This window comes from Lagopus muta, chromosome 29 (assembly GCF_023343835.1).
Source record: "Lagopus muta isolate bLagMut1 chromosome 29, bLagMut1 primary, whole genome shotgun sequence".
Classification (NCBI taxonomy): domain Eukaryota; kingdom Metazoa; phylum Chordata; class Aves; order Galliformes; family Phasianidae; genus Lagopus; species Lagopus muta.
In genome coordinates, this window is record NC_064461.1 from 325,810 (window position 1) to 345,068 (window position 19,259).

A 19,259-nucleotide genomic window follows, 5' to 3' on the forward strand; every position below is an offset into this window, starting at 1 on the left:
TCAGGAACAAAGGATATCAAAGCAGTTTAGAAGCAGTGACTAACTATTTATGCAAGTGAACTGTTTCGTCATAATGCAATGCACATGTCTAAGTGGTGAGTAATAGCATCAGGCTGAACAGGGAGGCTTATCTCTCATCATATCAGAGCCAGGTTTGTAGCCGCCGGGGCTGGTCAGCCCTGTCCCTGCCCTGCTTTCCCTTTCGTCTCATCGAGGCAGTCTACCCCTTTCCCAATATGTCTGCAGACATCTTCAGTAGTAACCTGGAGCCTGCAATAAAAGCTTGCATTCTTTCCAGTGTCTCTACAGGTTTTCTAGCAACCAGGAAAGATAAAGTCATTAAGGTGAATTTTACGGGAGTGAGATTTAAAGAGTCGACAGGTGATGTTTTAAAAACAGGCTATGAATGTTTTAAAAACAGGCTATGACAGCAGTCTGGAAATATATTACTGTCTTAAAGCAACTCATAAAACATGAAATGAGTGATGAAGTGTTTATTAAGGGAGAATATACAATAGAGGAAAGTAACTGAAAATATAGAGAGAAAATGGTATGTGGCGAAATATTTTGTCCAATAAAATAAAAGGTATAAAGACATGACAAAATAAGAAGGCTATGCATGGGAAAGAAAATAAGGCAAAAAATTTAACGCAGAAGAGATTTAATAATCATAAAAATGGAATAAAGCATAATACAGGAAACAAAGAGAATGACAACAAAAACAATGAGAGAAGCATATAATTTCTATGCTTGCAAAAGATAGTGTAAATCTCAACCACAGAAAAACACAGTGAGCAATAAAAAGAGGAATAAAAAAAAAGAAAAAACCTAGACTACATTAAATATTAACAGATATACAACAAGTAATAAAGACCATTTTAAGATAAAAACTGATGAAAGAGGAGTCACAGAAAAATATGCAGAAAGGAAGAAAAAAACATATTAGAAAATATCGATGTCAGCACTGAACTTGAATACCCCTAATGAGTATAGTTTGTGCCAGACAAAAGAGCTGCGAGGACAGATCTAGAAGGGCTCACAGGTGTCCCAGAGCTTCCTGCTGTAGCGGGGCAAGGCGCAGGGGCTGCAGGCAGGAGAAGCGTAGGGTCTGCCAAAGGTGCAGAGGCCCCCCGAGCCCTGAGTGGCCCCGGCGCCGTAGAGGCCCCCCAGCCCCAGGGAGCCGCCAAAGGCGGGTGCTCCGGAGGAGCCCACCACGGCTTGCTGGGGGAAGGAGCTGAGGATGGGGCCGGGGAAGGTGACGACGACGGGCGGTGGCTGGATGAAGGCCGTAGAGTCGGGGCACTGGCGTGCGCACAGCTCGTTGCAGCTCTCAGCGATGGGCTGGGGCACGGCAACGCTGGTTTTTGGTGGGCACAGGTCGTAGCAAGACATCTTGGTGTGAGAGAGCTGAGCCTGCAATGAAAGCCAAAGAAGAGGAGCTATAATGTTGGCGATGCCCTAGCAGAACCAAGTGAGGGACCAGGGACTGCTCTACATGCAGCAGGGCCTTCGCCCCTGTCGTTGTTGCAGGTCCGTAGTTACCCCCACAGCATCCTGCTCCCCTGCCCCAGTGATCCACCCAAGGACCAGCCAAAGGAGGGACGGCCACTCACCCTTTTCCCAAGCTGAGCCAGGAAGCAGTGGTGGATACTGGTGCTCACACAGGGCAGTGCTTTTATGGGGGCTGGTGAAGACGGGGAGGAGCTGGCTGTGGTGGGGGCACGTGGCTATCAGTAGCCAAACTCCAATCTCCCATGTGCGTTCCATGGGTCTGGTTAGCTGACGCTGTTTCCTCAGCAGCCCCCACCCGCTCACTCAGCCCCTACAATTAGCCTGCTTGGTAGCTGGCAAGCCCTCTGCTAATGGGCAAATTAGGCCTGCTGCCCTCTCATCCTCGGCCTGTGTAAGATGGGATGGCGGGGTGCATAACAAATGCTGAGTGGCAGTTCCTTGCATGCCACAGCTCTTGCCCAAGGGCTTGGTTTTGCTGTGTCCTCATGGCAGCTGTGCAGAGCCTCAGGGAGGAGCCGGGCACAGCACTGGGCAAGTGGAAGGTATTTCCCAGGCCACCTGCATGCCAGCATCTGAGTGACAAACGCATTGCAGTTGTTATCTGCAGATGGGTGAGGTAAAGTGACACCAAATCAAAGGCACTCCTCTCGGTCATTGCCTGCTCAGCACCACGCATTTGGCCTATGGAGCAGAAAGAAGAAGGAAGGCGGAAAAGTGGCCTGTTCTGGTCTGACCATGGGCTGCTGACTCAGGAGGGCAGGAGCAGGCCAGCCTGGCCTCGGCCTCAGGGAGTGACACCTCTGCCCATTGGCCCAGAGGCTGATGAGCCAAGGCCCAGCCTGGATAAAAGCTGGGACTGAGGGGAGCTCTCCCAAGCACTGCTCTGGCCTCCTTCTCCTTGCGAACAGGGTAAGTCCAAGAGCACTTCTCCTGCCCTTCACTAAGGACAGTTTCAGGCCCCTGTGCCGGAGCTGCTGCCATCTGCTGCTGCGTGACACTGTCTGCCCTCTTGCAGAGCTCCATCCCATCACACCAAGATGTCTTGCTACGACCTGTGCCCACCAAAAACCAGCGTCGCCGTGCCCCAGCCCATCGCTGAGAGCTGCAACGAGCTGTGCGCGCGCCAGTGCCCCGACTCTACGGCCTTCATCCAGCCACCGCCCGTCGTCGTCACCTTCCCCGGCCCCATCCTCAGCTCCTTCCCCCAGCAAGCCGTGGTGGGCTCCTCCGGAGCACCCGCCTTTGGCGGCTCCCTGGGGCTGGGGGGCCTCTACGGCGCCGGGGCCACTCAGGGCTCGGGGGGCCTCTGCACCTTTGGCAGACCCTACGCTTCTCCTGCCTGCAGCCCCTGCGCCTTGCCCCGCTACAGCAGGAAGCTCTGGGACACCTGTGGGCCCTGCTAAACTCAGGCCCTGCCTGCTCCCACCAACTCTAGCATCAGCTCATTCCTGAATGCCTGGGCCTGGAGTGTTGAGGAGTGCTGAGCATCTCCAGCTGCAACTGAGGCCTGAGCAGATGGCAGAGCTGGCACCTTTGTGTGCTTTGCCCTCGTCTCCTGCCCATTCCTCTTCTTCCATGGACTTCTACCTGAGTCTGACCTGCCTTTTTTTCTCTATTGCCATCTCCAGCTGATCTGGGAACAATAAAGTTTTACTGCATTCACAAATGCCTCCTCCCTCTCCTTCACGTTGTTTCAGAGAAGGACCGGGTGGTTTTGTGAGAGTTTGGGTACATTATGTCCTGCTGATGAGAATCCTAGGCTTACATTTGTGCTGTGGGAGTGTTTGGAGTAGATATGGGAGGGGGGGCATTTTGGTGAAGCTGTGGAAGGGACAGAGAGCAGGATGGTGCTGACCGCGCTCCCTTGCCCATCCTCCTCAGCTCTGCAGTGGCACCAGCTCTGCCAAGTCATGCTGCTCTGTAGGAGCACCTCTTGAGCTCAGGCTCAAAGCTCAGGGGAGGCTGGAGAGTGGTCATTGGCAAATACTGCCTTTGATTAATGCACTGCCAGTTGCTGGCTGGAATACAGCCTTACAGAAATACACATGTGCAGGGGGCCACAAAAGTGAAGCTTGAGGTGCTCTGAGGCTGCAATCGCTGGGAATGTGGATGGCATCAGCCATTACCTGGAAAGAGGCTGAGCATGGATCACCTGTCTTGATCTTTCTGGTATCAGGATGTGCTGACAGCCATTCACAAGTCATCCTGCTGGTGGCAAGTGAATTAAACTCATCAGTGGTATCAAAGCAGATGTGCATGGATCACAAGATAGATGGTGAGCACTTGTTCTAGAACGGGGTGAATCACTGGATCTAACACTTAGCAGCAGGGAGTTCTAGGTGGGTCTGTGTGGCATGAAGCTCAGATCCCACTGAGGTCAGGGATGTTGCTGCATCCTCTTTTTCCTCTGTGGACTGATTGAGTCACTTGAGATCTTTGATGGAATGTCTGAATCTAGGCTACGATTGAATGCAGTTTAGGGAGACTATGGCCTTAATAGCTGGAGATCTCAGTGACAGAAGCTTTAAAGTAAGATAGAAGGGGAGATAATAAGAAATATCTGCTACTTACCAGAAGCATTTTTGACGGTATCCTCTATAATTTGTTAGAAATTCATTTTGGTGTTTAGCTATGGCAAAGAATGGGGTTTGAGGGAAAGGATTAAGTCTTCATGAAGGTAATTTTACCTAAGTATAGTGTTAGGAATAGTCTCTGCAATGAGAGGATGGACAAGCACAGATGCTCTCCAGGCAAATAGTGTGGTCAAAGTGCAGGAAGAAAGTTTCAAACTGTGCTGTCAGGTGTTGGAGCCTTTATCTTCAGGATGGATTCCCGTTGGTTTTATGGTACCCAAAGATTGTGTGAAGTGGCTGTTGGAGGAACAGCCTGAGCACACATTTGGAGTGGATGACTTTCTAGAAGTTCCCTCACAACTCAATCTGAGCCTTCAGATTGGGCATGGAGGGGGTATTGCTGAGGCCATGGGAGCTGGGGAGGATCCGCAGGAGGGAGGACAGCAGTTCACAGATACCCTGGGGCCGTATTTCCTGCTGGAGAGGGAGAATTGTAGGATTCAGGCAGGGCTTGTGCAGATGGGCAAGAGTAGAGTGTGAGCCGGAGCTGGTCTGGCCAGGGCCTTTGACCAGTGGAAACACAGCCTGTCTTGGCAGGCGGCTGAGAGCCTGTTCTGGACCAGACCCGGGGACCACGTGCGAGAGAAGGGAGCCCTGGGGCAGCCATCGCACCCGGAAAGAAAAGCCCAAAATTCAAACATTGGATGCATATTACTTTTATTGTAAAGACAGGAAAGGACACAACACGAAAGATGTACTGCAGTGCAAAGCGGGAACGAGGTGCCTGTGCTTCAAGACAAGTGTTTCTTGAGCCATCGGCAAGGCAGTGGCCAGCACAGGGCCCAGTTCAGTACCATAAAAAACAAAGTGGGCATCAGAAATCAGCACAGAGGATGAGGAAGAGGAGACGTGCACCTGGGTTTAGCAGGGCCCACAGGTGTCCCAGAGCTTCCTGCTGTAGCGGGGCAAGGCGCAGGGGCTGCAGGCAGGAGAAGCATAGGGTCTGCCAAAGGTGCAGAGGCCCCCCGAGCCCTGAGTGGCCCCGGCGCCGTAGAGGCCCCCCAGCCCCAGGGAGCCGCCAAAGGCGGGTGCTCCGGAGGAGCCCACCACGGCTTGCTGGGGGAAGGAGCTGAGGATGGGGCCGGGGAAGGTGACGACGACGGGCGGTGGCTGGATGAAGGCCGTAGAGTCGGGGGCACTGGCGCGCGCACAGCTCGTTGCAGCTCTCAGCGATGGGCTGGGGCACGGCGACGCTGGTTTTTGGTGGGCACAGGTCGTAGCAAGACATCTTGGTGTGATGGGATGGAGCTCTGCAAGAGGGCAGACAGTGTCACGCAGCAGCAGATGGCAGCAGCTCCGGCACAGGGGCCTGAAACTGTCCTTAGTGAAGGGCAGGAGAAGTGCTCTTGGACTTACCCTGTTCGCAAGGAGAAGGAGGCCAGAGCAGTGCTTGGGAGAGCTCCCCTCAGTCCCAGCTTTTATCCAGGCTGGGCCTTGGCTCATCAGCCTCTGGGCCAATGGGCAGAGGTGTCACTCCCTGAGGCCGAGGCCAGGCTGGCCTGCTCCTGCCCTCCTGAGTCAGCAGCCCATGGTCAGACCAGAACAGGCCACTTTTCCGCCTTCCTTCTTCTTTCTGCTCCATAGGCCAAATGCGTGGTGCTGAGCAGGCAATGACCGAGAGGAGTGCCTTTGATTTGGTGTCACTTTACCTCACCCATCTGCAGATAACAACTGCAATGCGTTTGTCACTCAGATGCTGGCATGCAGGTGGCCTGGGAAATACCTTCCACTTGCCCAGTGCTGTGCCCGGCTCCTCCCTGAGGCTCTGCACAGCTGCCATGAGGACACAGCAAAACCAAGCCCTTGGGCAAGAGCTGTGGCATGCAAGGAACTGCCACTCAGCATTTGTTATGCACCCCACCATCCCATCTTACACAGGCTGAGGATGAGAGGGCAGCAGGCCTAATTTGCCCATTAGCAGAGGGCTTGCCAGCTACCAAGCAGGCTAATTGTAGGGGCTGAGTGAGCGGGTGGGGGCTGCTGAGGAAACAGCGTCAGCTAACCAGACCCATGGAACGCACATGGGAGATTGGAGTTTGGCTACTGATAGCCACATGCCCCCACCACAGCCAGCTCCTCCCTGTCTTCACCAGCCCCCATAAAAGCACTGCCCTGTGTGAGCACCAGTATCCACCACTGCTTCCTGGCTCAGCTTGGGAAAAGGGTGAGTGGCCGTCCCTCCTTTGGCTGGTCCTTGGGTGGATCACTGGGGCAGGGGAGCAGGATGCTGTGGGGGTAACTACGGACCTGCAACAACAACAGGGGCGAAGGCCCTGCTGCATGTAGAGCAGTCCCTGGTCCCTCACTTGGTTCTGCTAGGGCATCGCCAACATTATAGCTCCTCTTCTTTGGCTTTCATTGCAGGCTCAGCTCTCTCACACCAAGATGTCTTGCTACGACCTGTGCCCACCAAAAACCAGCGTCGCCGTGCCCCAGCCCATCGCTGAGAGCTGCAACGAGCTGTGCGCGCGCCAGTGCCCCGACTCTACGGCCTTCATCCAGCCACCGCCCGTCGTCGTCACCTTCCCCGGCCCCATCCTCAGCTCCTTCCCCCAGCAAGCTGTGGTGGGCTCCTCCGGAGCACCCGCCTTTGGCGGCTCCCTGGGGCTGGGGGGCCTCTACGGCGCCGGGGCCACTCAGGGCTCGGGGGGCCTCTGCACCTTTGGCAGACCCTACGCTTCTCCTGCCTGCAACCCCTGCGCCTTGCCCCGCTACAGCAGGAAGCTCTGGGACACCTGTGGGCCCTGCTAAACTCAGGCCCTGCCTGCTCCCACCAGCACTCGCATCCACTCATTCCTGAATGCCTGGGCCTGGAGTGTTGAGGAGTGCTGAGCATCTCCTGCTGCAACTGAGGCCTGAGCAGATGGCAGAGCTGGCACCTTTGTGTGCTTTGCCCTCATCTCCTGCCCATTCCTCTTCTTCCATGGACCTGCCTTTTTTCTCTATCTCCATCTCCAGCTGATCTGGGAACAATAAAGTTTTCCTGCATTCACAAATATCTCCTCCCTCTCTTTCACGTTGTTTCAGAAAAGGACCGGGTGCTTTTGTGAGAGTTTGGGTACATTATGTCCTGCTGATGAGAATCCTAGGCTTACACTTGTGCTGTGGGAGTGTTTGGAGTAGATATGGGAGGGGGGGCATTTTGGTGAAGCTGTGGAAGGGACAGAGAGCAGGATGGTGCTGACCGCGCTCCCTTGCCCATCCTCCTCAGCTCTGCAGTGGCACCAGCTCTGCCAAGTCATGCTGCTCTGTAGGAGCACCTCTTGAGCTCAGGCTCAAAGCTCAGGGGAGGCTGGAGAGTGGTCATTGGCAAATACTGCCTTTGATTAATGCACTGCCAGTTGCTGGCTGGAATACAGCCTTACAGAAATACACATGTGCAGGGGGCCACAAAAGCGAAACTTGAGGTAGCCATGTGCTCTGAGGCTGCAATCGCTGGGAATGTGGATGGCATCAGCCATTACCTGGAAAGAGGCTGAGCATGGATCACCTGTCTTGATCTTTCTGGTATCAGGATGTGCTGACAGCCATTCACAAGTCATCCTGCTGGTGGCACGTGAATTAAACTCATCAGTGGTATCAAAGCAGATGTGCTGAGGCCACAGGAAATGTGGGGACACCTGTGAACTTGTGAAAAAGTCTGAATCTAGGCTATGATTGAATGCATTTGAGGAAGAATACAGCCTGAAGTGGAGAAGATCCAAGTGACAGAAGTTTTGCAGTAAAGGTAGAAGAGGAGGTAGCAAGAAATATCTGCTACTTACCAGAAGTATTTTTGACTGTACCCTTTCTTGTATGTTAGAAATTGAATTCAATATTTAGCTATGACGAGCCGTGGGATGTGAGGGAATGGCTTAATGCTTCCTGAGAGGAATTTTAACTAATTACACCGTTAGGAATAATCTCTCCAATGAGAAGATGGGCAAGTACAGGTACTCGCCAAGAAGGTAGTGTGGTCAATGTTCAGGAAGAAAGTTTGAATCTGTGGTGTCAGGAGTTGGATTATTTATCTTCAGGATGCATTCCCTTCTAATTCATGATGCCCTATGATTGTCCGTAGGGGCTGTTGGCAACACAGCTTGAGTACGCAGTTGGAGGGCATGATTTCAACAAGTTCTCTAACAGATCAGGCTGTCCCTACATATGGAAGGGGTATGGAAGTGATATTGGTGAGGCCATGAGAGGTGGGGAAAATCCTCAGGAGAGAGGATGGCAGTTCCCAGATGCTGTGTGGCTGCATTTCCTGCTGGTCAGGCAGCAGCCTACACTCAGACAAGTCTCATCAAGATGGACTATAGAAAACTGTGAGCCGAGCCGGCATCGCCAGCAGCTGTGGAAACACAGCCTGGCTCATCAGGGAGCTGAGAGCCTGTTCTGGGCCAGATGTAGGGACCATGTGTGGGAGAAGGGAGTTCTGGAGCATCCAATGTACCCAAGTAGAAAATCCCAAAGTACAAACATACAATGCAAGCTTATTTTATTTGAAAGACAGGAAAGGACACAACATCAAAGACATGCTGCAATACTAGGCAGGATGTAGGTGCCTGGGCCTTCAGGACAAGTGTTTTTTGAGCCATCTTCAAGGCAGTGGCCAGCACAGGGCCCAGTTCAGTACCATAAAAAACAAAGTGGGCATCAGAAATCAGCACAGAGGATGAGGAAGGAAGAGGTGAGGAGATTAAAGAGTGATTTTAGCAGGGCCCACAGGTGTTCCAGAGCTTCCTGCTGTAGCGGGGCAAGGCGCAGGGGTTGCAGGCAGGAGAAGCGTAGGGTCTGCCAAAGGTGCAGAGGCCCCCCGAGCCCTGAGTGGCCCCGGCGCCGTAGAGGCCCCCCAGCCCCAGGGAGCCGCCAAAGGCGGGTGCTCCGGAGGAGCCCACCACGGCTTGCTGGGGGAAGGAGCTGAGGATGGGGCCGGGGAAGGTGACGACGACGGGCGGTGGCTGGATGAAGGCCGTAGAGTCGGGGCACTGGCGCGCGCACAGCTCGTTGCAGCTCTCAGCGATGGGCTGGGGCACGGCGACGCTGGTTTTTGGTGGGCACAGGTCGTAGCAAGACATCTTGGTGTGAGAGAGCTGAGCCTGCAATGAAAGCCAAAGAAGAGGAGCTATAATGTTGGCGATGCCCTAGCAGAACCAAGTGAGGGACCAGGGACTGCTCTACATGCAGCAGGGCCTTCGCCCCTGTCGTTGTTGCAGGTCCGTAGTTACCCCCACAGCATCCTGCTCCCCTGCCCCAGTGATCCACCCAAGGACCAGCCAAAGGAGGGACGGCCACTCACCCTTTTCCCAAGCTGAGCCAGGAAGCAGTGGTGGATACTGGTGCTCACACAGGGCAGTGCTTTTATGGGGGCTGGTGAAGACGGGGAGGAGCTGGCTGTGGTGGGGGCACGTGGCTATCAGTAGCCAAACTCCAATCTCCCATGTGCGTTCCATGGGTCTGGTTAGCTGACGCTGTTTCCTCAGCAGCCCCCACCCGCTCACTCAGCCCCTACAATTAGCCTGCTTGGTAGCTGGCAAGCCCTCTGCTAATGGGCAAATTAGGCCTGCTGCCCTCTCATCCTCGGCCTGTGTAAGATGGGATGGCGGGGTGCATAACAAATGCTGAGTGGCAGTTCCTTGCATGCCACAGCTCTTGCCCAAGGGCTTGGTTTTGCTGTGTCCTCATGGCAGCTGTGCAGAGCCTCAGGGAGGAGCCGGGCACAGCACTGGGCAAGTGGAAGGTATTTCCCAGGCCACCTGCATGCCAGCATGTGAGTGACAAATGCATTGCAGTTGTTATCTGCAGATGGGTGAGGTAAAGTGACACCAAATCAAAGGCACTCCTCTCGGTCATTGCCTGCTCAGCACCACGCATTTGGCCTATGGAGCAGAAAGAAGAAGGAAGGCGGAAAAGTGGCCTGTTCTGGTCTGACCATGGGCTGCTGACTCAGGAGGGCAGGAGCAGGCCAGCCTGGCCTCGGCCTCAGGGAGTGACACCTCTGCCCATTGGCCCAGAGGCTGATGAGCCAAGGCCCAGCCTGGATAAAAGCTGGGACTGAGGGGAGCTCTCCCAAGCACTGCTCTGGCCTCCTTCTCCTTGCGAACAGGGTAAGTCCAAGAGCACTTCTCCTGCCCTTCACTAAGGACAGTTTCAGGCCCCTGTGCCGGAGCTGCTGCCATCTGCTGCTGCGTGACACTGTCTGCCCTCTTGCAGAGCTCCATCCCATCACACCAAGATGTCTTGCTACGACCTGTGCCCACCAAAAACCAGCGTTGCCGTGCCCCAGCCCATCGCTGAGAGCTGCAACGAGCTGTGCGCGCGCCAGTGCCCCGACTCTACGGCCTTCATCCAGCCACCGCCCGTCGTCGTCACCTTCCCCGGCCCCATCCTCAGCTCCTTCCCCCAGCAAGCTGTGGTGGGCTCCTCCGGAGCACCCGCCTTTGGCGGCTCCCTGGGGCTGGGGGGCCTCTACGGCGCCGGGGCCACTCAGGGCTCGGGGGGCCTCTGCACCTTTGGCAGACCCTATGCTTCTCCTGCCTGCAACCCCTGCGCCTTGCCCCGCTACAGCAGGAAGCTCTGGGACACCTGTGGGCCCTGCTAAACTCAGGCCCTGCCTGCTCCCACCAGCACTCGCATCCACTCATTCCTGAATGCCTGGGCCTGGAGTGTTGAGGAGTGCTGAGCATCTCCAGCTGCAACTGAGGCCTGAGCAGATGGCAGAGCTGGCACCTTTGTGTGCTTTGCCCTCATCTCCTGCCCATTCCTCTTCTTCCATGGACCTGCCTTTTTTCTCTATCTCCATCTCCAGCTGATCTGGGAACAATAAAGTTTTCCTGCATTCACAAATATCTCCTCCCTCTCTTTCACGTTGTTTCAGAAAAGGACCGGGTGCTTTTGTGAGAGTTTGGGTACATTATGTCCTGCTGATGAGAATCCTAGGCTTACACTTGTGCTGTGGGAGTGTTTGGAGTAGATATGGGAGGGGGGGCATTTTGGTGAAGCTGTGGAAGGGACAGAGAGCAGGATGGTGCTGACCGCGCTCCCTTGCCCATCCTCCTCAGCTCTGCAGTGGCACCAGCTCTGCCAAGTCATGCTGCTCTGTAGGAGCACCTCTTGAGCTCAGGCTCAAAGCTCAGGGGAGGCTGGAGAGTGGTCATTGGCAAATACTGCCTTTGATTAATGCACTGCCAGTTGCTGGCTGGAATACAGCCTTACAGAAATACACATGTGCAGGGGGCCACAAAAGCGAAACTTGAGGTAGCCATGTGCTCTGAGGCTGCAATCGCTGGGAATGTGGATGGCATCAGCCATTACCTGGAAAGAGGCTGAGCATGGATCACCTGTCTTGATCTTTCTGGTATCAGGATGTGCTGACAGCCATTCACAAGTCATCCTGCTGGTGGCACGTGAATTAAACTCATCAGTGGTATCAAAGCAGATGTGCTGAGGCCACAGGAAATGTGGGGACACCTGTGAACTTGTGAAAAAGTCTGAATCTAGGCTATGATTGAATGCATTTGAGGAAGAATACAGCCTGAAGTGGAGAAGATCCAAGTGTCAGAAGTTTTGCAGTAAAGGTAGAAGAGGAGGTAGCAAGAAATATCTGCTACTTACCAGAAGTATTTTTGACTGTACCCTTTCTTGTATGTTAGAAATTGAATTCAATATTTAGCTATGACGAGCCGTGGGATGTGAGGGAATGGCTTAATGCTTCCTGAGAGGAATTTTAACTAATTACACCGTTAGGAATAATCTCTCCAATGAGAAGATGGGCAAGTACAGGTACTCGCCAAGAAGGTAGTGTGGTCAATGTTCAGGAAGAAAGTTTGAATCTGTGGTGTCAGGAGTTGGATTATTTATCTTCAGGATGCATTCCCTTCTAATTCATGATGCCCTATGATTGTCCGTAGGGGCTGTTGGCAACACAGCTTGAGTACGCAGTTGGAGGGCATGATTTCAACAAGTTCTCTAACAGATCAGGCTGTCCCTACATATGGAAGGGGTATGGAAGTGATATTGGTGAGGCCATGAGAGGTGGGGAAAATCCTCAGGAGAGAGGATGGCAGTTCCCAGATGCTGTGTGGCTGCATTTCCTGCTGGTCAGGCAGCAGCCTACACTCAGACAAGTCTCATCAAGATGGACTATAGAAAACTGTGAGCCGAGCCGGCATCGCCAGCAGCTGTGGAAACACAGCCTGGCTCATCAGGGAGCTGAGAGCCTGTTCTGGGCCAGATGTAGGGACCATGTGTGGGAGAAGGGAGTTCTGGAGCATCCAATGTACCCAAGTAGAAAATCCCAAAGTACAAACATACAATGCAAGCTTATTTTATTTGAAAGACAGGAAAGGACACAACATCAAAGACATGCTGCAATACTAGGCAGGATGTAGGTGCCTGGGCCTTCAGGACAAGTGTTTTTTGAGCCATCTTCAAGGCAGTGGCCAGCACAGGGCCCAGTTCAGTACCATAAAAAACAAAGTGGGCATCAGAAATCAGCACAGAGGATGAGGAAGGAAGAGGTGAGGAGATTAAAGAGTGATTTTAGCAGGGCCCACAGGTGTTCCAGAGCTTCCTGCTGTAGCGGGGCAAGGCGCAGGGGTTGCAGGCAGGAGAAGCGTAGGGTCTGCCAAAGGTGCAGAGGCCCCCCGAGCCCTGAGTGGCCCCGGCGCCGTAGAGGCCCCCCAGCCCCAGGGAGCCGCCAAAGGCGGGTGCTCCGGAGGAGCCCACCACGGCTTGCTGGGGGAAGGAGCTGAGGATGGGGCCGGGGAAGGTGACGACGACGGGCGGTGGCTGGATGAAGGCCGTAGAGTCGGGGGCACTGGCGCGCGCACAGCTCGTTGCAGCTCTCAGCGATGGGCTGGGGCACGGCGACGCTGGTTTTTGGTGGGCACAGGTCGTAGCAAGACATCTTGGTGTGAGAGAGCTGAGCCTGCAATGAAAGCCAAAGAAGAGGAGCTATAATGTTGGCGATGCCCTAGCAGAACCAAGTGAGGGACCAGGGACTGCTCTACATGCAGCAGGGCCTTCGCCCCTGTTGTTGTTGCAGGTCCGTAGTTACCCCCACAGCATCCTGCTCCCCTGCCCCAGTGATCCACCCAAGGACCAGCCAAAGGAGGGACGGCCACTCACCCTTTTCCCAAGCTGAGCCAGGAAGCAGTGGTGGATACTGGTGCTCACACAGGGCAGTGCTTTTATGGGGGCTGGTGAAGACGGGGAGGAGCTGGCTGTGGTGGGGGCACGTGGCTATCAGTAGCCAAACTCCAATCTCCCATGTGCGTTCCATGGGTCTGGTTAGCTGACGCTGTTTCCTCAGCAGCCCCCACCCGCTCACTCAGCCCCTACAATTAGCCTGCTTGGTAGCTGGCAAGCCCTCTGCTAATGGGCAAATTAGGCCTGCTGCCCTCTCATCCTCAGCCTGTGTAAAATGGGATGGTGGGGTGCATAACAAATGCTGAGTGGCAGTTCCTTGCATGCCACAGCTCTTGCCCAAGGGCTTGGTTTTGCTGTGTCCTCATGGCAGCTGTGCAGAGCCTCAGGGAGGAGCCGGGCACAGCACTGGGCAAGTGGAAGGTATTTCCCAGGCCACCTGCATGCCAGCATCTGAGTGACAAACGCATTGCAGTTGTTATCTGCAGATGGGTGAGGTAAAGTGACACCAAATCAAAGGCACTCCTCTCGGTCATTGCCTGCTCAGCACCACGCATTTGGCCTATGGAGCAGAAAGAAGAAGGAAGGCGGAAAAGTGGCCTGTTCTGGTCTGACCATGGGCTGCTGACTCAGGAGGGCAGGAGCAGGCCAGCCTGGCCTCGGCCTCAGGGAGTGACACCTCTGCCCATTGGCCCAGAGGCTGATGAGCCAAGGCCCAGCCTGGATAAAAGCTGGGACTGAGGGGAGCTCTCCCAAGCACTGCTCTGGCCTCCTTCTCCTTGCGAACAGGGTAAGTCCAAGAGCACTTCTCCTGCCCTTCACTAAGGACAGTTTCAGGCCCCTGTGCCGGAGCTGCTGCCATCTGCTGCTGCGTGACACTGTCTGCCCTCTTGCAGAGCTCCATCCCATCACACCAAGATGTCTTGCTACGACCTGTGCCCACCAAAAACCAGCGTTGCCGTGCCCCAGCCCATCGCTGAGAGCTGCAACGAGCTGTGCGCGCGCCAGTGCCCCCGACTCTACGGCCTTCATCCAGCCACCGCCCGTCGTCGTCACCTTCCCCGGCCCCATCCTCAGCTCCTTCCCCCAGCAAGCTGTGGTGGGCTCCTCCGGAGCACCCGCCTTTGGCGGCTCCCTGGGGCTGGGGGGCCTCTACGGCGCCGGGGCCACTCAGGGCTCGGGGGGCCTCTGCACCTTTGGCAGACCCTACGCTTCTCCTGCCTGCAACCCCTGCGCCTTGCCCCGCTACAGCAGGAAGCTCTGGGACACCTGTGGGCCCTGCTAAACTCAGGCCCTGCCTGCTCCCACCAGCACTCGCATCCACTCATTCCTGAATGCCTGGGCCTGGAGTGTTGAGGAGTGCTGAGCATCTCCTGCTGCAACTGAGGCCTGAGCAGATGGCAGAGCTGGCACCTTTGTGTGCTTTGCCCTCATCTCCTGCCCATTCCTCTTCTTCCATGGACCTGCCTTTTTTCTCTATCTCCATCTCCAGCTGATCTGGGAACAATAAAGTTTTCCTGCATTCACAAATATCTCCTCCCTCTCTTTCACGTTGTTTCAGAAAAGGACCGGGTGCTTTTGTGAGAGTTTGGGTACATTATGTCCTGCTGATGAGAATCCTAGGCTTACACTTGTGCTGTGGGAGTGTTTGGAGTAGATATGGGAGGGGGGGCATTTTGGTGAAGCTGTGGAAGGGACAGAGAGCAGGATGGTGCTGACCGCGCTCCCTTGCCCATCCTCCTCAGCTCTGCAGTGGCACCAGCTCTGCCAAGTCATGCTGCTCTGTAGGAGCACCTCTTGAGCTCAGGCTCAAAGCTCAGGGGAGGCTGGAGAGTGGTCATTGGCAAATACTGCCTTTGATTAATGCACTGCCAGTTGCTGGCTGGAATACAGCCTTACAGAAATACACATGTGCAGGGGGCCACAAAAGCGAAACTTGAGGTAGCCATGTGCTCTGAGGCTGCAATCGCTGGGAATGTGGATGGCATCAGCCATTACCTGGAAAGAGGCTGAGCATGGATCACCTGTCTTGATCTTTCTGGTATCAGGATGTGCTGACAGCCATTCACAAGTCATCCTGCTGGTGGCACGTGAATTAAACTCATCAGTGGTATCAAAGCAGATGTGCTGAGGCCACAGGAAATGTGGGGACACTTGTGAACTTGTGAAAAAGTCTGAATCTAGGCTATGATTGAATGCATTTGAGGAAGAATACAGCCTGAAGTGGAGAAGATCCAAGTGACAGAAGTTTTGCAGTAAAGGTAGAAGAGGAGGTAGCAAGAAATATCTGCTACTTACCAGAAGTATTTTTGACTGTACCCTTTCTTGTATGTTAGAAATTGAATTCAATATTTAGCTATGACGAGCCGTGGGATGTGAGGGAATGGCTTAATGCTTCCTGAGAGGAATTTTAACTAATTACACCGTTAGGAATAATCTCTCCAATGAGAAGATGGGCAAGTACAGGTACTCGCCAAGAAGGTAGTGTGGTCAATGTTCAGGAAGAAAGTTTGAATCTGTGGTGTCAGGTGTTGGATTCTTTATCTTCAGGATGCATTCCCTTCTAATTCATGATGCCCTATGATTGTCCGTAGGGGCTGTTGGCAACACAGCTTGAGTACGCAGTTGGAGGGCATGATTTCAACAAGTTCTCTAACAGATCAGGCTGTCCCTACATATGGAAGGGGTATGGAAGTGATATTGGTGAGGCCATGAGAGGTGGGGAAAATCCTCAGGAGAGAGGATGGCAGTTCCCAGATGCTGTGTGGCTGCATTTCCTGCTGGTCAGGCAGCAGCCTACACTCAGACAAGTCTCATCAAGATGGACTATAGAAAACTGTGAGCCGAGCCGGCATCGCCAGCAGCTGTGGAAACACAGCCTGGCTCATCAGGGAGCTGAGAGACTGTTCTGGGCCAGATGTAGGGACCATGTGTAGGAGAAGGGAGTTCTGGAGCATCCAATGTACCCAAGTAGAAAATCCCAAAGTACAAACATACAATGCAAGCTTATTTTATTTGAAAGACAGGAAAGGACACAACATCAAAGACATGCTGCAATACTAGGCAGGATGTAGGTGCCTGGGCCTTCAGGACAAGTGTTTTTTGAGCCATCTTCAAGGCAGTGGCCAGCACAGGGCCCAGTTCAGTACCATAAAAAACAAAGTGGGCATCAGAAATCAGCACAGAGGATGAGGAAGGAAGAGGTGAGGAGATTAAAGAGTGATTTTAGCAGGGCCCACAGGTGTTCCAGAGCTTCCTGCTGTAGCGGGGCAAGGCGCAGGGGTTGCAGGCAGGAGAAGCGTAGGGTCTGCCAAAGGTGCAGAGGCCCCCCGAGCCCTGAGTGGCCCCGGCGCCGTAGAGGCCCCCCAGCCCCAGGGAGCCGCCAAAGGCGGGTGCTCCGGAGGAGCCCACCACGGCTTGCTGGGGGAAGGAGCTGAGGATGGGGCCGGGGAAGGTGACGACGACGGGCGGCGGCTGGATGAAGGCCGTAGAGTCGGGGCACTGGCGCGCGCACAGCTCGTTGCAGCTCTCAGCGATGGGCTGGGGCACGGCGACGCTGGTTTTTGGTGGGCACAGGTCGTAGCAAGACATCTTGGTGTGAGAGAGCTGAGCCTGCAATGAAAGCCAAAGAAGAGGAGCTATAATGTTGGCGATGCCCTAGCAGAACCAAGTGAGGGACCAGGGACTGCTCTACATGCAGCAGGGCCTTCGCCCCTGTTGTTGTTGCAGGTCCGTAGTTACCCCCACAGCATCCTGCTCCCCTGCCCCAGTGATCCACCCAAGGACCAGCCAAAGGAGGGACGGCCACTCACCCTTTTCCCAAGCTGAGCCAGGAAGCAGTGGTGGATACTGGTGCTCACACAGGGCAGTACTTTTATGGGGGCTGGTGAAGACGGGGAGGAGCTGGCTGTGGTGGGGGCACGTGGCTATCAGTAGCCAAACTCCAATCTCCCATGTGCGTTCCATGGGTCTGGTTAGCTGACGCTGTTTCCTCAGCAGCCCCCACCCGCTCACTCAGCCCCTACAATTAGCCTGCTTGGTAGCTGGCAAGCCCTCTGCTAATGGGCAAATTAGGCCTGCTGCCCTCTCATCCTCGGCCTGTGTAAGATGGGATGGTGGGGTGCTTAACAAATGCTGAGTGGCAGTTCCTTGCATGCCACAGCTCTTGCCCAAGGGCTTGGTTTTGCTGTGTCCTCATGGCAGCTGTGCAGAGCCTCAGGGAGGAGCCGGGCACAGCACTGGGCAAGTGGAAGGTATTTCCCAGGCCACCTGCATGCCAACATCTGAGTGACAAACGCATTGCAGTTGTTATCTGCAGATGGGTGAGGTAAAGTGACACCAAATCAAAGGCACTCCTCTCGGTCATTGCCTGCTCAGCACCACGCATTTGGCCTATGGAGCAGAAAGAAGAAGGAAGGCGGAAAAGTGGCCTGTTCTGGTCTGACCATGGGCTGCTGACTCAGGAGGGCAGGAGCAGGCCAGCCTGGCCTCGGCCTCAGGGAGTGACACCTCTGCCCATTGGCCCAGAGGCTGATGAGCCAAGGCCCAGCCTGGATAAAAGCTGGGACTGAGGGGAGCTCTCCCAAGCACTGCTCTGGCCTCCTTCTCCTTGGGAACAGGGTAAGTCCAAGAGCACTTCTCCTGCCCTTCACTAAGGACAGTTTCAGGCCCCTGTGCCGGAGCTGCTGCCATCTGCTGCTGCGTGACACTGTCTGCCCTCTTGCAGAGCTCCATCCCATCACATCAAGATGTCTTGCTACGACCTGTGCCCACCAAAAACCAGCGTCGCCGTGCCCCAGCCCATCGCTGAGAGCTGCAACGAGCTGTGCGCGCGCCAGTGCCCCGACTCTACGGCCTTCATCCAGCCACCGCCCGTCGTCGTCACCTTCCCCGGCCCCATCCTCAGCTCCTTCCCCCAGCAAGCCGTGGTGGGCTCCTCCGGAGCACCCGCCTTTGGCGGCTCCCTGGGGCTGGGGGGCCTCTACGGCGCCGGGGCCACTCAGGGCTCGGGGGGCCTCTGCACCTTTGGCAGACCCTACGCTTCTCCTGCCTGCAACCCCTGCGCCTTGCCCCGCTACAGCAGGAAGCTCTGGGACACCTGTGGGCCCTGCTAAACTCAGGCCCTGCCTGCTCCCACCAGCACTCGCATCCACTCATTCCTGAATGCCTGGGCCTGGAGTGTTGAGGAGTGCTGAGCATCTCCTGCTGCAACTGAGGCCTGAGCAGATGGCAGAGCTGGCACCTTTGTGTGCTTTGCCCTCATCTCCTGCCCATTCCTCTTCTTCCATGGACCTGCCTTTTTTCTCTATCTCCATCTCCAGCTGATCTGGGAACAATAAAGTTTTCCTGCATTCACAAATATCTCCTCCCTCTCTTTCACGTTGTTTCAGAAAAGGACCGGGTGCTTTTGTGAGAGTTTGGGTACATTATGTCCTGCTGATGAGAATCCTAGGCTTACACTTGTGCTGTGGGAGTGTTTGGAGTAGATATGGGAGGGGGGGCATTTTGGTGAAGCTGTGGAAGGGACAGAGAGCAGGATGGTGCTGACCGCGCTCCCTTGCCCATCCTCCTCAGCTCTGCAGTGGCACCAGCTCTGCCAAGTCATGCTGCTCTGTAGGAGCACCTCTTGAGCTCAGGCTCAAAGCTCAGGGGAGGCTGGAGAGTGGTCATTGGCAAATACTGCCTTTGATTAATGCACTGCCAGTTGCTGGCTGGAATACAGCCTTACAGAAATACACATGTGCAGGGGGCCACAAAAGCGAAACTTGAGGTAGCCATGTGCTCTGAGGCTGCAATCGCTGGGAATGTGGATGGCATCAGCCATTACCTGGAAAGAGGCTGAGCATGGATCACCTGTCTTGATCTTTCTGGTATCAGGATGTGCTGACAGCCATTCACAAGTCATCCTGCTGGTGGCACGTGAATTAAACTCATCAGTGGTATCAAAGCAGATGTGCTGAGGCCACAGGAAATGTGGGGACACTTGTG

The 19,259-nt window shown here is 54.7% G+C and overlaps 8 protein-coding genes and 1 pseudogene across 8 annotated transcripts; 4 read left to right on the forward strand and 5 right to left on the reverse strand.

Moving 5' to 3' along the window:
• Positions 1-1,026: 1,026 nt before the first annotated feature.
• LOC125685631 (scale keratin-like) lies at positions 1,027-2,188 on the reverse strand. The gene is made up of 2 exons (XM_048928893.1): positions 2,171-2,188; positions 1,027-1,413 (listed from the first exon to the last, which is right to left on the reverse strand). Exons 1-2 carry the CDS (start codon positions 2,186-2,188, stop codon positions 1,027-1,029), a joined length of 405 nt encoding a protein of 134 aa, XP_048784850.1.
• A 165-nt stretch (positions 2,189-2,353) lies between these two features.
• Positions 2,354-2,915, forward strand: LOC125685801 (scale keratin-like). The gene is made up of 2 exons (XM_048929222.1): positions 2,354-2,421; positions 2,528-2,915. The coding sequence occupies exon 2, from the start codon at positions 2,550-2,552 to the stop codon at positions 2,913-2,915; it is 366 nt and encodes a 121-aa protein (XP_048785179.1). The 5' UTR covers positions 2,354-2,421; positions 2,528-2,549.
• Positions 2,916-5,006: 2,091 nt separating this feature from the next.
• Positions 5,007-5,925, reverse strand: LOC125685632 (scale keratin-like; annotated as a pseudogene).
• A 315-nt stretch (positions 5,926-6,240) lies between these two features.
• Positions 6,241-6,896, forward strand: LOC125685731 (scale keratin-like). The gene is made up of 2 exons (XM_048929049.1): positions 6,241-6,309; positions 6,510-6,896. Exon 2 carries the CDS (start codon positions 6,531-6,533, stop codon positions 6,894-6,896), a length of 366 nt encoding a protein of 121 aa, XP_048785006.1. The 5' UTR covers positions 6,241-6,309; positions 6,510-6,530.
• A 1,810-nt stretch (positions 6,897-8,706) lies between these two features.
• Positions 8,707-9,217, reverse strand: LOC125685730 (scale keratin-like). The gene has a single exon (XM_048929047.1). It carries the CDS (start codon positions 9,200-9,202, stop codon positions 8,837-8,839), a length of 366 nt encoding a protein of 121 aa, XP_048785004.1. The 5' UTR covers positions 9,203-9,217; the 3' UTR covers positions 8,707-8,836.
• Positions 9,218-10,163: 946 nt separating this feature from the next.
• On the forward strand, positions 10,164-10,725 carry LOC125685732 (scale keratin-like). The gene is made up of 2 exons (XM_048929050.1): positions 10,164-10,231; positions 10,338-10,725. Exon 2 carries the CDS (start codon positions 10,360-10,362, stop codon positions 10,723-10,725), a length of 366 nt encoding a protein of 121 aa, XP_048785007.1. The 5' UTR covers positions 10,164-10,231; positions 10,338-10,359.
• A 1,810-nt stretch (positions 10,726-12,535) lies between these two features.
• Positions 12,536-13,407, reverse strand: LOC125685634 (scale keratin-like). Its single transcript, XM_048928894.1, is given in 3 exon segments — positions 12,536-12,938; positions 12,940-13,053; positions 13,183-13,407. Coding segments are annotated over 3 exon segments (612 nt in total). The 3' UTR covers positions 12,536-12,665.
• Positions 13,408-16,365: 2,958 nt separating this feature from the next.
• LOC125685733 (scale keratin-like) lies at positions 16,366-16,871 on the reverse strand. The gene has a single exon (XM_048929051.1). It carries the CDS (start codon positions 16,860-16,862, stop codon positions 16,497-16,499), a length of 366 nt encoding a protein of 121 aa, XP_048785008.1. The 5' UTR covers positions 16,863-16,871; the 3' UTR covers positions 16,366-16,496.
• Positions 16,872-17,840: 969 nt separating this feature from the next.
• On the forward strand, positions 17,841-18,385 carry LOC125685729 (scale keratin-like). Its single transcript, XM_048929046.1, has 2 exons — positions 17,841-17,891; positions 17,998-18,385. Exon 2 carries the CDS (start codon positions 18,020-18,022, stop codon positions 18,383-18,385), a length of 366 nt encoding a protein of 121 aa, XP_048785003.1. The 5' UTR covers positions 17,841-17,891; positions 17,998-18,019.
• The last annotated feature ends 874 nt before the right edge of the window (positions 18,386-19,259 follow it).